The 16,962-nt window shown below is 41.6% G+C and overlaps 1 protein-coding gene across 2 annotated transcripts in view; it reads right to left on the bottom strand.

Moving 5' to 3' along the window:
• Positions 1–15,889, bottom strand: part of LOC122813956 (zinc finger protein 107-like) — a 382,792-nt gene extending 366,903 nt beyond the window's left edge. For both annotated transcript variants that reach the window (XM_044086502.1, XM_044086501.1), the window contains exons 1-2: positions 15,396–15,889; positions 253–348 (exon numbers count right to left, since the gene is read on the bottom strand). In XM_044086502.1, coding sequence (XP_043942437.1) covers positions 253–348; positions 15,396–15,662 — 363 coding nt within the window. In that variant the 5' untranslated portion in view covers positions 15,663–15,889. The remainder of the gene's footprint in view (positions 1–252; positions 349–15,395) is intronic.
• Positions 15,890–16,962: the final 1,073 nt, after the last annotated feature.

Here is a 16,962-nt window from a genome sequence, read left to right as displayed (position 1 = left end):
AGGTCTGTATTTTAATAAAGGACTTACCACATTTTTTTATTAAAATATCCTTCAAATATGTAAGCAGTAACAAGAGTTGAAAGGCTTTGCGTCACTTATCTCACTGGCTGTTGCAAAGCCAACATGAATGTCAGCAAATCACTTTAAAGCAATCTAAGGCAAGGCTACAGGGTACAGCAGACATCCCTGGTCCTTGCTACTGACTGAATCTCATTCAAAACATCTAATACAAATCACAGTTCGTTTACTTACATGTAGTTCCATCAGTTCCTTCTCATTCTGGATTTGCATATTTTTAAGATCACAGACTTTGAGCTCCAGGGATGATAAGGCTGATTTTGACATGTCCTGCGGATTAAAAAAAAAAAAAAACATAAATAACAAGTGTGCAGAAAAAGGGCACATTACACTACATGGCGATGCAAAACTCCAAGTTAGCTACTTTACTTACTATCTTTGTCCAGAAAAAAGAACCAGATGGACAGACGTTCACACACTGTCATGCACTTTACCAACCACTATGCAATGACAGACAAACCAAAGTGCTCTGTACTTTATGAACTACATTACACACTGTATCCTGAACACATAATTTAATCCCAAATTAAAAGGACAGTGAAGAGATGAAGCCAGAGATTAGTCTCTCTTGGTAGCTCATGGACTTTAGGTCTGTGATCTTTTCTGTTAAGACCCTTTAGGGATTTCCTTATTTGATATTTTTAGTGAGATACAACCTGAAGGAGGAATTGTACTCGAGAACTAGTCTGATCAAGGCCATGTATAATGGAGAGGTTTACTTCTTTAGACCCTGACAACTTTCCTATGGTAGTTAGGTTGCGCTAAAGAAAATAATTGCCTGATAACAGTTATCACATGATAGTCAAGAGAGGGAGTTGTCAACTCAAGACCGCAATTCCCTTTTTTTGAGTGGTACATTGTCTACACAATACCATTATGGGAGGGTTTGTCTACCAAAATTAAACTACAATGCAACAAAAAAACAAAGAAGATACAGAACACGAAAAAAGCTTCACAATTTTTCACTGGGGACATCTCACATCTGTTTTACATTACTTTATCTTCAGCCATCAAATTGGCCAAAACATTCTGTCGATATTTTCAGCAGACATTTCCATTCTACTTTTCCGCCACTTCTTGCTTCCATTTAAGGCAGTCAACCCAGTGCCATTGCATCTCCTGTCCTTACTGATCAAGCCACTGCTGGGTTAACAGAAATAAATTTTCACGGACCTCAAAAACACATAAATCATTATATGTACACAAGTTTCTTGATGCAACACTGTAGCATGTAAAGGATCTGATATGGTTTTCACAGACAGCAGAGAAGAAGACAACCACTAAGTGGAAATTCTACAAAACACTCCCATTTCCATAAAGTTCTAGGGTACCACTGACAGCACCCACATTGCTATCCAGGACACACGTGGTCCACATGGCCTCAGTAAATCAGTTGCATCGCTTAGAAGAGCTTCTACTTTACCATCTACCAAATTGTGCTCATTGTACAGGTTATTGTATGCAACGCATCTGTGCACGGGGTATAATATATACAATGGTTCACTATCGTATTTTCGAAAATGTTTTTTATGAGTAATTACATACTCGAAAAACATGATTGAAATTTATGATACTGACAGATCAAAATAACAAAGCAAATAAATTTCAACAATTCGAAATCGAATTGTCGACATTTGTCGAACTTACCTCGACATCCGATGCCATTCAACACGTTTTGCAGGGGGCAAGCCACCCTGCACTCCCTGCTACTTACATATACAAACTCTGAGACTGCACTACTGTGAGGGAAAGGGTAAATTTCCTGATCCCCACTATAGTATGATCTCTATTCAAAATGTTGAATCCACAACAGGGAATGCTAGTGTGCATTCACTGTTGTGACTTCAACTTTTTTTTTTGGGCAAAATGAAATCTTGGGATGTACTTTAAACAATTTTTGATTGCTCCTTACAGGTACGACATTTTGATGGTAGTTAGTATACACCAACCCAAGCATAGATGCAACAGGCCTTAGCATCATTTACAATTTATCTATGCAGGGGAAGGAGGTGTCTCTGGCTCGCCACTTGGTTGACACCTGGCAGGACCACTACGTGTTGCACAGATGGAGTATGACCTGTGAGACCTTGCTGCCTGAGACCATGTACACACACGGTACTCCCTACAGCTGGCAGCAGGAAGCAGACACGCAGAGAATCACTGCAGGTGGGATGGTTTCTCCACTACAGGAGGTAGGCCACTCACTTGACTGGTAAGTTGGCCTGTTCACTACCTTCCATGGTGGAGCCATCAGGCAGGGTCTGATGGCAATAATATTATTTTAAAATTAATGCAATGACTTGAAAGTATGTTGTTGTTTGTCTTTCGGCTTTTCCCGGTTAGGGGTCGCCACAGCGGAACTCTGGTCCACTAATGACTGGCAATTGGTTTTTATAGTGTCGAGTTGCCAGCCCGACGCCCAACCTTCAACGAAGGCACGCCCAATCAATGCATGTCTTTCAAAAGCCCACTCGACCGCGGGGGGGACATGCAGACTCCACACAGAAGGCACTCCCAACCCAAGCAGAGAATCGAACGGGAGAACCTCTTGCTGTGAGGCAACAACGCTACTGCTGCACCACCACAAAGCAAGTAATCTCAACAGTATACTACTCAGAACACTGTTTATAATTTTGTCAACCAAGTAAGCCCACCACAGACAAGCATCCCTTTTAGTGGCAATGGAGGAACACTATCTGGTTTAGCTACTTGCCCAGATTCTTATAGCTTGCAGGTGGAAAATGAGGGGCTGAAACCCAGAACTACAGGATGAAGCTCATCAAGAGATTTGTAGCCTAACACACTGAGCTGATCTATCATGCACTTTTATCACATCAAAACAGGGAATCACCTAAAAATGTATCCCATTAATGCACATTTAAAAAATGTAGTGCCCATTATGTCCAAGTGCTTGTAAATGTATTTATTTATTTATTGACGACATTTGATTATCGGGAAAGTCCAACTGGGCAGACATCCATTTTCAGCAGTAGCCCAGGAAAAAAAGCTTCAAATTATTACAAAACATTTTAAGAAAAATAATTTTACAATTTTCAAAAATAAAACAAAAAAATGTCAGGTAGTTTAAATAATTATAACAAATTAGACATAAAATCATTGGTTAAGAATCGATACAAGGTATATGACAATCATTTAATCCTTAGAGAAATTTTAGACAGGTGGGAGGTTGGCATAATGGTTAAGGTATTTGCCTTATAAACCAAAGGTGCAGGGTTTGATTCTCACATGGAGCAATTGGCTAGGCTTAAGAATAGCCCACAAAGGCAGTTAGCTTAGTACTAATCTATGAACCTTGTATAGAAATTAAAGGTAAGTTAGTCTAATACAAAGAGGAACTGCAATATGAAGTGAGGGAAAAACATGCTATGGTATATTTAGAGAGAATGTCAGGGAAGAGAATTATATAGCAGTAAAGAAGTAAGTGAAACAACAACATGAACTGGTGTTGATAATGGGTGGCTTGAATGGACATACTGGGACAGACAGAACAGGATACGAGGACTGCCTGGATCCAAATGGGTGGTGCAAAAGGAATAAAGGAGGAGAGGTCATTCTAGACTTCTGTCTGGCAAATGGCTTGATAGTAGCCAACACATGGGTCAGAAAAAGAGACAGTCACAAGATCACATACAAGAGCGGCCAGCATGCAAACCAAGGAAAGTCCCTTCTAGTAAGGAAAGGGCACTCTAGTAGAAACAATGACTGCAAATCCATCTGCAGTGAAACAGTTGTCCTACAGCAAAAACCACTGGTCACCACAATTAGCTGCAAGCAGTGGTCAGAGAAGGCTCCAAGGTCAATAAAGCCCAATCTGAAGACCTGGAAGTTGGCTGGAGAGAAAGCACAATAGTTCAAAGAATTACTCAGGGCTGTAGCACCCCAAGAAGAGGAGGAAATAGGTGGAGTTGAAGAAGAATGCAGCGCCTCAAAACAGCATGTATGAGGACTACAGAACAGATATGTGACCAAGCCAGGTATGGAAATAAGGTACATAAGGAAAGCTGGCAGAGAATGTAGAAGCTCAGGAAGTCATGAGAAGGAAGAAAGAAAGAGTGCAGGAAAAAGTGGGAAGATAACACCATCCGGGCTAGAAAGGACTACTGGTTGGCTAACAAAGAAGCTAAGAAAGGAGTTGCAATAGCAAAGAATAGGGCATCTGATGCACTCTACCAGCTTCTGGAAAGTGACTCAGTAGGTGGCATAAAGAAACTATATCAGGTTGTAAGGCAAAGACAGAAAGATAAAGAAGATAGTCAGACACCCTTCAAAAGGGATGCCAGCAACAACCTGCTCACCAGTCCTCAGGACAAAGGCAGATGGAAAGAGTATTTCCAGAAGCTTCTGAATGAAGAAAACCCCACAGAAGCTGGACTGTCCCAGAAACAGCCTATGATGGTAGAAGAGCAGCCCACCCTAGAAGAAGTAAGAACTGCATTAGGGAAAATGAAGTCAGGGAAAGCAGCAGGCACAAATGATATTCACAGCAGATATGATAAAGACGCTGGGTGAGATAGGGGAGAAATGGCTCCTGAGGGTACTCATAGCAGTGTGGCGAGAAAGGCGTATCCCAGACGACTGGAGAGTAAGTACACTCATGCCAGTGTTCAGGAACAAAGGGGACTCCACAACTGTGAGCAGTACAGAGGCATCAAACTCCTATCACATTGTATGAATGTACTGGAGACAATGACTGATAAACAGATACGTAGAGTAGCAGAATGTAAGATGGGAGATGAGCAGTTTGGATTCAGATCAAGATGCAGCACAACTGACCTGATGTTTGAAGTGAGACAGATAGTTGAGAAGAAGTTAGACATGAGGAAAGAGTCCAACTGGGTTCCCTAGACTTGGAGAAAGCATATCACAAGGTCCCAAGAACGCTGATTTGGGTAGTACTGTGGTTGTTCAAAGTTCCAGAAACATTGGTAGAAATTAGTTCAGGCTATGTACAAGGACCCAATGACTCAAGTATGAACAGAGATCAGCCTCACAGAGGGCGTCCCAATGGGAGTGGGTTGCAGCAGGGTTCAGCTCTGCATCCACTGCTGTTCATACAGGTGATGGACTACATCAGCAAACAGGTGGGAGAGGACAGATCAACAAAGCTGATGTATGCAGATGGTGTGGCATTACAGGCAGACTCTGAGCAAGAACTTCTGCAAAGGATAGGAATGGAATGCAAACATGGGATGAAACTGAGTACAGATAAGACCGTGGTAATGGCAGCAAATTGGGGAAAGAAGAAGCTGAGAACTGAGATAGAAGGGAAGATAGTGGAACAGGTTAATAGCTTTAAGTATCTCTGAGAGGTGGTTGAGGAGAAGGGAAGTCTGAATGAAGAGGTCAAAACAAGAATCAGAGGGGTTGCAGCCAACTGGCATAGATGATCAGGTGTAGTCTATGACAGAAGAATGCCAAAAAAGTTGAAAAGTAAGGTGTACAAAACAGTGATGCAACCAGTACTACCGTATGGTACAGAAAAGTACAGTTTTGTACCTACCATAAATGTAGATGTTCGAGGATATCCATTGCTGCAGTCCTGACATATGGGTATTCCGCTGTCCACCATCGGCCCGAATACCAAAGGGCTAGAATCTGGCGTCGGTCATGGCGCTCAAGGCAGACGTCAGTATGTGCCAGTATAAATGCGCATGACCGACGCCATACCCTCAGTCTTTCTTGCCTCAGACGTCAGAATGCAAAAAACACCACCCAAAACCCAAACCTAAATAAGGGGGTAGGAGGGAGGGAAACTTGGACTGCAGCAATGGATATCCTCGAACATCTACATTTATGGTAGGTACAAAACTGTACTATGTTCTTCGTCTACCATTGCTGCAGTCCTGACATATGGGTAGAATCCCAGAGCAACGGAAAACAGGGAGGATGGCCAACTAAACAGAATTAGGAGCTGCTAACATGCCCTGTAGAATAGCAGTGGCAAACCCAGCCCTAGACCTAGAATAAAGAGGTAAATGATAATGCTTAGTAAATGTATGTACAGAACTCCAAGCAGCTGCCTCCAAAATGTCCTTAGCAGCTACCCCTCTCAGAAAAGCAGTAGAGGTGGCCGTAGCCCTAGTAGAGTGAGGCCTGATCCCAGCAGGAACATCTTTCCCATGATGAGAATAACAAAAAGCAATACAATGGCCAATCCACTTGGAGATAGTGTGTTTTGAAACAGCTTTCCCTTGTGAAGTCAAAGCAAAAGAAACAAACAACTGTTGAGACCTTCTGAACTCTTTGGTTCTGCTCAAATAATATCTGAAATGCCTATGCACAGCCAAAGAATGCAAAACTTTTCCCCTTTATTTTGGGGGTCAGCATAAAAAGTAGGCAAATGTATAGATTGGTTCAGTGCCACAATTGAAATTACTGTAGGCATAAAAGTAGGATTAGTAATGTAAGGAAACTCTGTCCATGTGAAAAATCAGAAACGGTTCTACTGCCATGAGGGCCTGTAATTCAGAGACCCTTCGAGTAGAAGTAACAGCCAACAAAAAAGCAGTCTTCCAAGACAACAACTTCAACTCAGCTGTAGCTGCAGGTGCAAATGGAGGCAGAGTCAGCTTCTCCAAAACAAAATTAAGATCCCAGGCTGGAGTGGGAGCTCTTCTCGGGGTCTTATATACTTTGCCCCTCTAAGAAACTGTTTAACCAATGGATGAGAAAACAAAGGAGGGTCACATTCATAGTGAGCAGAAATAGCTGCAGCATGCACTTTAACAGAAGAGAAAGACAATCCCATGTCTAACAAAACAGTCAAATATTGCAAAATACAACTTAAGTTAGGCAATTTAACATCAAAGCCTCGAGCTGCACTACAAAGAAACATCTCTTCCATTTATCAGCATAAACTTTCCGAGTAGCAGGATGCCCGGCTTCCAAAAGAACATCCAAAACTTGTTGTGGAAGCTGCAGGCCTTCCTTCCTCAAAACTGAATTCTCCAGGCCGTCAGGTAAAGAGATCGCACACTGATATTGAGAAAATGATTGTCCTCCTGAGTCAATAAGTGAGGAATCTGTGGTAATGGCCAAGGTGTCCCATGAATTAAACTCCTGAAGAGAGGGTACCAATGTTGTCGAGGCCAATCTGGTGCTATCAGAATCATGCGAGGCTTTTCCCTCCTGACTTTCAACAATACCTTTGGAAGAAGAGGCAAAGGAGGAAAGGCATACACGTGCTGGTTTCTCCAGCTGAAGGATAGTGCATCTACTTTCCAGGCTTTCGGATGAAATAGCCTTGTGCAAAACTTTGGCAGTTGATAATTCAGAGGAGAAGCAAACAGATCTATGTCTGGAGTTCCCCAAGCCATGGTCAACTGCAGAAACACCTGATGATCCAACTTCCATTCGCGAGGATCCACAATCTGTCTGCTCAGAACATCTGCTAAAGAATTTTGTGCTCCTGGCAGAAACTGTGCTCAAGAGTGATGTGCAGTTTTAAAGCAGTTTCCCATACTAGCATTGCTTGTCTGCACAATGGATAAGAATGGGTTCCCCTTGCTTGTTGATGTACCACATGACTGTTATGTTGTCTGTTCGAATCAACACCAGTCCTGATTGAAGTAGGCTTGAATGCTTCCAAAGCAAATTGAACTGCCAGCATCTCTTTCATGTTGATATGTAAATGAAGTAGCTCTGGGGGCCAAAGGTCTTGAATCCATTTCCCTTCGAGATGAGCTCCCCAGGCTGACTCCGAGGCGTCTGTCGTTAATATCTGACATGCCTCTGGCTGGGTCACAGAGAGTCCCTTGTTTAGGTGACATTCCTGAGCCCTCCACAGAAATACTTTTAGTATGCAAGGGAGAATCCGAATGACAGTGTCCAAATCGTGGCTGTGTTGAGTCCACACGCTTTTGAGATACCATTGTAACTCCCTCATATGCAGTTTGGCATTGGGAAGTACTAGAATACAAGATGCCATGAACCCTAAGGCTTGAAGGACTGTCCTTGCAGTCAGCCTGGACATTACTGAAAGCTGTTGGAAGTATTGATGAAGATGTCTTTGTTTGTCCAGGGTAAGAAATGCCATCTGGATTGCTGTAGTCAGTCACACACCCAGAAAACACATCTCTTGTGAGGGTACTAGACTGGACTTTATTTCGTTCACAGAATACCCTAGGCATCTTAAAACTGTCATTACATAGTGAAGATGTTGAAGAAGTTCTTGCTTGCCATGAGCCAGAATCAAACAGTCGTCCAGATAAGGATAAATTTGAATTCCTTGCAGTCTGAAAAAAGCAATTACTGGAGCCAGGACTTTTGTGAATACCCTGGGCAGTAGACAAGCCAAAGGGCAATGCAGAGAACTGATAATGCAAATTCCCATTCCGAAATCTCAGGAACTTCCTGGAACTGGGCCTGATAGGAATGTGAAAATAGGCCTCCGTGAGATCCAGAGTTACCATCCAATGATCCTTGCCCAGCATAGGCAGCAACTGCTGCAACGTTAACATCTTGAACTTTGGAATTTCCAAAAAGGTGTTTAGAATGGACAAATCCAGAATTGGTCTCCAAGTATTTACTTTCTTTGGCACTAAGAAAAGACGGAATAAAACCCTGTGCCTCTTTCAGCAGAAGGTACTTCCTGTATTGCCCTCAACTGAAGCAGAGAAGAAATTTTTGCCTGTGCTTCCAGTCTTTGCTGATGAGGCACATCTGGCATACCTTTGAAAGGAGGGAAAGTGTGGAAATAAAATTGTAGCCTCGATTTACAATGTCCAATACCCATTTGTCCTGGGTAACCAAATGCCAAGTCTTTGCGAAAAGTCCCAGTTTTCCTCCTAGAGGAGCTGCCAGCATGGCAGAGTCCGGCAGCTGAAGACACAGGTCATTGAGTTTGTTTCCGAAAGGACTGACCCCTGCCCTCCCCAGCAGAAGGGGTAAAAGAACCCAAAGTCCTAGGAGTAGCAGGGCCCTGAGAGGAAGCTCTACCCCTACCTCGCCTAGACCTGCCCCTAGACTGATAATCTGAAGAGGGAAAAGACCACCCTTTAGTAGGCCAATTCCTACTGAACTTAGGGGGCTGAACCTGTAAACAATCCTTAACTGTCTGCATAGACTTAGCTTTTTCCTCCATTTTTTCAAAACTGATTCAACCGGAGGGCCAAAAGAACATCAGACTGCAAAGGAGCATCCATAATTCGAGCCTTAACATGCTCTGACAATGTCTGATCTCTTAACCAGGCATGCCTGCGAAGAACTGAACTAGTAGCAGCCACCCTGGAAGAAGCCTGCAAAGCATCAAAACCACATTGCAAAGAATGCTTACCAACTCGGTCTGAAACATGCACTAAATCCTGAAGCTCTTTACATTCAATACCTTCAGATAAAGCATCAACTTTACATTTCAATTGGCCCAGCAAATAATTTTGATACCTGAGCATATGAAACTGACAATTTAAAGCTCTCATAGCTAAAGTGGAAGAGGTATACAACTTCTTACCCCACCTATCCAGAGCTCTAGCATCCTTGTCCAAAGGAACTGGAATCCTAACCACAGCAGCCCTGACACCCTTGGGGCCTTGAGTAATGGTGTCTGGGTCAGCCCTAGGACTCTAGTATAAATACTAGTGAGCTTCCGGTACCCTGTAGTATCTATCTGGTTTAGCAGGGGCAGGAGGCAAAGAGTCAGGGTTAAGAGAAGCCTCAGAAAATACATCCTAAACAACATCCAATACAGGGGGAATAGCCAAAGGCCTATGCTGAGGCAAAAACAAGAATCCTCTAAGCTTTTTACGAGAATCAGAATAATCCTGGCCTTCCCATTTAAAATGCTCCCTCATGGAATGCCAGGTTTCAGAAAAAGAAAAATCTGCAGGAGGGGACGCAGAGGGAGTAGAATCCTCAGCCTCTGAATCAGAGCAGGGAGGGAAATCCTTGAGCTCTACCACAGAAGAATCAGAGTCATTGGAAGACTGATCCAGACCCTCTATCCCTGGCTCTACCCTGGGCCTTTTCTCAGGGGGAGGCATAGAACCCCCAATTAAAGTAATCAAATTCTCCGCCACCTTTAACATGTGCTTTCTAGGAGCTGGACCCTGTGGACAGACACCAGCAGGGGCAGATTTAGATTTAGAAAGGCCTTTACTATAAGAAGGGGGAGGCCTAGAAACTCTGTGAGGGGAGGGAACCACCGACATATGAGAAGCCCCTTCAGCCTGGCCTATAACAGGAGAAGCCACTTCCTGAAGTAGCAAAGGCTCCCCTTGAGACTCCGCTAAACTGTCAGAAGGAGCCGTTGAAGTAGTCGGTGGCCCTACCGAACCGGCGTCCGCAATGGACTCATCTTGTTTGGACCGCAAAGGATTACTCTATGCGTTTTTTAGCCGAACTAGGCGGAGAATCCGACGGCATGCTATAATTGCACCGTTTACCAAACACTAGCCTAGCACAGTCCAAGCGACGCTCAATAGTGCGCTTATTAAAGGCAGCACAAAAGCGACACCCAACAACGCCGTGCCCAGGCCCAAACAAGGAATACAGAGTAAATGGCAATCCCTATGAGGAATCTGTTTCCAAGAAATACAGGTATTAACTTTTTCTGACATCCGGTAATACTGAGGCAAGAAAAAGACAAAAGTGTCCCCAACGGGGTACTTAGCCCAGCTTGGTCTCCGGTCTGAAACTCGAAAACCGACAATTCCAGAAAGCCGAACGGCACTTGCAAACGCTGCTTCTGCTTATGACCACGCGGCAAGAAAGACTGAGGGTATGGCGTCGGTCATGCGCATTTATACTGGCACATACTGACGTCTGCCTTGAGCGCCATGACCGACGCCAGATTCTAGCCCTTTGGTATTCGGGCCGATGGTGGACAGCGGAATACCCATATGTCAGGACTGCAGCAATGGTAGACGAAGAACATCCTCAGCAGTAAAGGTAGAACAGATGAGGAATCTAGAGGTGATGGAAATAAAGTGCCGGAGAAGGGAGGCAGGATGCATGCTGTGGGACAGAGAAAGAAATGAGGACATAAGAGCAGAAGCCAAAGTAGCTCCAATTGCAGAAAAGGTCAAAGAGAACAGATTACAGTCATTCAGACACGTGCAGAAAAGAAGACAATCTGGTGAAGAAGATTTGTGACAGACAGGAAGAAGGTAAGAGGAAATGAGGACATCCAACAAACAGGTGGATGGATTGTGTGAATGAAGATCTGCGACAGTCAGGCATGAGTGTCGTAGAAGGCTGGAGTGTGGTACTGAATCAAGAGAAATGACGGTAGTTAACACAATACCCCAAACCCCTTTTAAAAAAAATGGGAAAAAGGGGAAGGTGATGATGATGTTGATGAAGGAAGTAAGTGAAGTCGGGAGAATAAGGAGGTATAAGAAATTGAACGGTACTTGTTCACATTTAGGGATGTAGTTTATCCTGGTTTTGAGCATGAACAGAGCCAAATTATAGTTAGGAAAGAGTGGTTTTGAAAGATGGGAAAGAGTGTAAACACCTGATGGATACAGGTAAGGAGCTCCAAGCCTTAGCAACTTTGTATGAGAACAGACAATTCCCAGCAGATTTGCTAGGTTTGTAGACAGACAAGAGTTTTTGGTCACTGGATCGCAGTGACCAACTAAGAACATAGTTGTGCAGAATGTTTTCTTAGTGCTGGACAGGCAGAGGGATGCTGGATAATTTTACAAGTGGTAAGAAGTTGTGTATATGTTAGTTGATGAGGCAATTCAAACCAATTTTGGCTTTTCAGTGCTACATAGTGGTAGGTTCTGAAAGGGATGTGTGCTGCAAATTTATCAACTTTGGTATAACAATGTTCAAGTTTTAATTTTTGTGCTGTCACTTTTTACAGCACTGGTGGGTGATACAAATGATTTTACATTGCTCCCTCCACTCTAAATCAGCAGAAACATTAGTACTGTGGCATTCATTTTTAAGGCACTGGGAATTTAATTATAAGTCCCCCTTTGCAAACTGTAACATCAATAACATATTAATGCACAACTTAAAGAAAAAATCTTATTACTTTGTAGTGTTACAAAAACGAAACCTAAATAAAAAAGAAAACATAACCCAAGTAGCTGTTGTAGACAGTTCAAAATTAACTGTGGCATTATTGTATTTGTTACTATATATAACATACAAACATTATCAATAACATTAAAATGAATATATAACGTGACTGTATAACACGACAGAACAGCTCACAATACAAATAGCCATTAGCTACTGTGCTGGGTCAGGTATTGAGCAGGAATTCACTGCCTAAAAGATAAGCTTTGGTGGGCTTTGCTAATGCACACCACATGGGTTGCTCTTACAAACATTCAGACTACTTCCATGATGTCACATCACATGTTCTACTAACGTCTAAGCAGAATAGGGTCTGGAGACCTTTTCTGTTGTAAAGTGTTGTTATCCAGTCGGCGATGTTGTAGTGTACTGGATCACTGGCAATTACATACAGCAGTGGGTATGGCCAGGGTGATTGACAAGCCTAATGTCTGTGAATGGAAATGAGGCGTGGTTAGCATGCCATGCATACTACCCCGTGACATCATGCATATAATGAATGTAGATGAGCAGCTCTGGGTACTGTATGTTCTGTGACAACAGTTGTTTTAATAAAACTCTTTAAAAAGACATCTGTAAACTGTACGCTTAGGAAAATGAGAATACAACGGTGTAAGAATCGATCTAAAATAAGGATGCTTTTGACATTGTTTTTGCATAAGTACTTTGTTTTTCCCCTGTCTATTTCAGAGTAACCATTCCAACGCTAGTTTGCATCTCTTTGAAATGTGCTTGTTTCAGTCACATGCAGAATTCCACTGTCTTTATTCTGTGCATTTTCCTACATCAATAATTAATACCATATATTAATTCTCAATTCTGCAAAAAAAATCAACAAAAACCTACACCTATGAATATAGCCTCTCATGGGATCTTTGAAACACTATTATACACTATATTACCTTTTTTCTTTAAGTAATTCCATAGCTCTACTAACATAATTATATACGGCTTTCTCCACAACCTGTTTCTCCTTTCTTCCTCATTTATATAGCTACACTTTTATGTTATGCTACACTACTCCCAACAAAAACAATTATTATTTTACTTAATTCCTAAAATCTGGAAAGGAAACAATATTGGTTTTGCACACATACAAATATGGACATACAACAGTGCAAAGTTGAAGTATTCATCCCAGAAATTCTCTTGTTTTTTCTTTTTAATATTGTATTCATGCCAGAAATTCTCATCTTGTTTTTCTTTTTAATATTGTATGCCCAGTTACTACTTCTGGCCACAAAACCTGCACTGCACTATTATTGATGTTATCTATCTGCAGCTTTTCTCATCAGGGTGGTAATGAAAAGGTGCCTTTTGTTACGGCTCAGTTGGCCTATCCTCCTTAACAAGAAAAATAAAAATAAATAAAAACGTATGTATTAGGATGATGTTTCTGTTCTTGATCTTTATGTAAGAATGCGATACACATGTTATTGTTGTAATAGTGACAATTTAAAATTTGAATACACATTTTTGGTTAAACGGGAGCTGTGGGTAGGTAGTTGTGTGGTGTACTGGCTGCGGTTTAATCACATACACAGACTCTATATACTTTTAACATCTTCCAGTGACTCTTACAGGACATGAAAACTGCTTACACACTAAAGGAACAAAAATCCACTTTGTTAAATATGTTTCAAACTGTGAAGCCCTACTTGCTCGGACACAGACTTACATCTAATATGCCAGCAACCTGGATCTAGGAAAGGATCTAGTTAGGCTGGTAAAATAGAGAGAACTAAGGTTGGCTTTCCTTTCTGAGGGACAGTCTGGGTTACTACAAAGGTAGGTATTCTTAGTGGAGGCTGAGGGGGTGGTGCGGCTGCTGCTGAATGAAGTATGAACATGTATCAAGATGTCTGCATCGCTGCACATTTTTTAAAGGGAAGACATTAACAGAAAAATAAATAATCAACATTCTTCCTGCATGTTACTGGCTGTGTCAACTGAGGTCTTCCTCCATAGGAGACTTGCTCAAATTATGAATGGATCCCTAAACATGCACAGTGTCAATAGCCATAACTGCATATTCCCCATAGAGGGAAGGCCCTGCACTGGTAAACATAATAATGAGGAACTGGGCAGTTCGGAAAAGCAGTAGTGTGTTAGGAAGTTGCCTTTAGGGTCACCACTACACTATGCGGCATCAAGGAAGGAAAAGACCTTTCTTGGAGGAATACAGTACCACAAATAAAGAAAAAAATGCTTCAATCTGTCCAGCGTACCTCTCAAGTGTATCTAATCATGAGGAATGTACCTCATTTGGGGTCTTAAAAAGCTCATGTTCCACACTGAAAGGGTCTGTCACACATTCAGTGTTAGGAATTTGTTTTAACTGATATTCATGGCAAATAGAAATCAATCATATTAATTCATTAGAACATCTTTTAACTATCCCTTGAGCTTCTTAGTTGAAGTTGTTACTAGGCCATTATGTGTTCCACATTAAGAAGACTAGTGTTCCTCATTTTGGCAATAGAAGGTTGAGAGCTGTCCAGCTTGGTTTAAACTTCACTGATTTAAGAACTAACAAATTCTGATCTAGTTCTGATCTTAAAATGCATTCAAAACTAAGTAAAAGTTTTACAGTATGTTGCCCATACATTTTTGGGCAATGTTGTAGTGTATTGGCTCACCGGGTATACGGTATTTTTTTCAGTGTTTTAAGAAATGCTGAGTACTCAATTCCATATGCATGATGACTGATGAAGAATGAATATTCATGCGGGTAAGAACCGCATCATAATGAATATTCATTAGTACATATTGACATCAACTGTCTGGGGCGGGGTTTGGGCAGTGTTTGCTACTGTGCATCTGGTAAACCAGAACGCTACAACATCATCAGTCAGTCAATGAACTACATTTCATTTGTCTGATATCATAATCCTACAAGTTTGTATTGTATTGGGATGTCTGCACCCAGGGAAGCTTCTTTTGCCAATATCAGTCTTTCACTTGTCACAGTGTGTAAAGCTACTTGTCATCTAAGAGTAAACTTTAATGCTATGAACAATTGTCTTAGGGCTAAATACTTGTTCCTCACCATATGAAAAACCATGGGCTACATAACCCACAGTAGTGAAGTTAGCCTCTCAGTTGTTATATTTCACAGCTTGTGCCTGCAAACATGGGGCATTATACATATAGTTACTATCTGATTAACAAAAATTAACCAAGTGGCACAAGTCTGCTAGGCTGAAAATGCAGGAGAAAAAGCATATTAATATATCACATACACAAAACATGCCAGAGTCCCTTACCTTATACACGCTGGCTACCTCATTAAGTAACACAAAACTATGTCTGGAATGTCTGGGAACACACAGGACACAAACAAAGGCCTCATCTTCCTGGCAGAATAACTCCAGTCTCCGTCTGTGCTCTCCACAGCACTGCTCTGTTCTCCCATTTGTAGCACACAGAGTCTGCATCCCTTCTTTCTCCCTGCAGTTTGTTTCATGTTGTATATACTGCAATTTCAGTCTCTGGAAGCTCTGATCCATATCAGGCAGGAGTAAATTCACCATGTGCCTTTCTTTGGAAGTTCTTGTCTACATTTAGGACAGAAGAGTTCTGTTGTTTTGTACAAAATCCAGTTACTACAGACAATGTAAAACTGCTGCCCACAAACAGTATTACTGGAGTTTCTAGCAAAAAGAACAAATAAATGAACTGCTACATGCAAATCCAAACTTCAGGCTGTTGATAGCAACTGTCTCCTTTTTTTATTTTGTTTTTTTTTTTGGTTTCATTATCAGAGCACAGGAAGTAGAGTGTGTGAAGAAGTGACCACCTCTATTTAAAGGGACAGTACACTAGTTATTTCTCATAAAGTCTGCTGAGTATGCAAGACTGAGTATTTGTTCTTTCAAACATTTTTTAATTGTATTTTATGTATTCCAGTTTGCAAATTCAACATATACTTAGTCAGCTTATATAACCATAACATTTTACTGAAATTCAGGTCAAGTACATGAAAAAACATTTTGACACAAAACCTTTTTATGAACTAATCTCAGTGCTGCTAAGCTGATTTACAACATATTCCACTATGCAAGTAAGTCATTCCAAATGACTATTTAGTTTATTATAAAATACATGTTTTCTTAATGCATTCTGATTAGAACCCCACTGCCAGGCAATGAACTGATTTTTCCTTAACCTATATTCTGCTCTCTCCTCCTTTCAGCTTTTCATGGTTAGGGTTCACCACAGCAGAACAACGGTCCGCAGAGTGATTGGCAGTGGAGCTTTATGGTGTCGAGCTTCCAGCCTTGCTCCCAACCTTCTACAGAAGGCACACACACGCACACTCTCACACATAGGGCCAATATAAAGTGTCCAATCCACCTACAGCATGTCTTTGGGATGTGGGAGAAAAACGGGGCACCCAGAGGAAACCCATGGGACTGCAGGGAGGACATGCAGACTCCGCACAGAAGGCACCCCAGCTGAGAATTAAACCAGGAAACCTCTTGCGTGAGGTGTCAACACTAACTGCTGCACCACTGCGGCCACCCCTCAACCTATATTCTGCTATTTTTTAGTATTACTAAATGCCAGGTGACACATTCAGTCATATTGGAATTGTATTAAATATTAATACACAAATTTTCATCCACCATAATATACTTACTGTACTATATTCTGCTAATATTGCATATTTCTAATTTTGTTATTTACTGACTGAATACTAGGTTGTACCTTTACATGCAGCTACACTGGAAAAGTATTAGCTATTGATCACCATTTTTTTCCCTTTTTTCCTCCATTATATATACTGGACTATGTTTATGTAGATTGCTTTCTATTGCCAGTATTCTGTAC

The sequence above is a fragment of the Protopterus annectens genome, chromosome 10.part0, assembly GCF_019279795.1.
Source record: "Protopterus annectens isolate FY-2018-M chromosome 10.part0, PAN1.0, whole genome shotgun sequence".
In the NCBI taxonomy this organism is placed as follows: Eukaryota; Metazoa; Chordata; order Ceratodontiformes; family Protopteridae; genus Protopterus; species Protopterus annectens.
The sequence above is the reverse complement of the archived record's forward strand: the minus strand, read 5'-3'. Positions and strand labels throughout refer to the sequence as shown.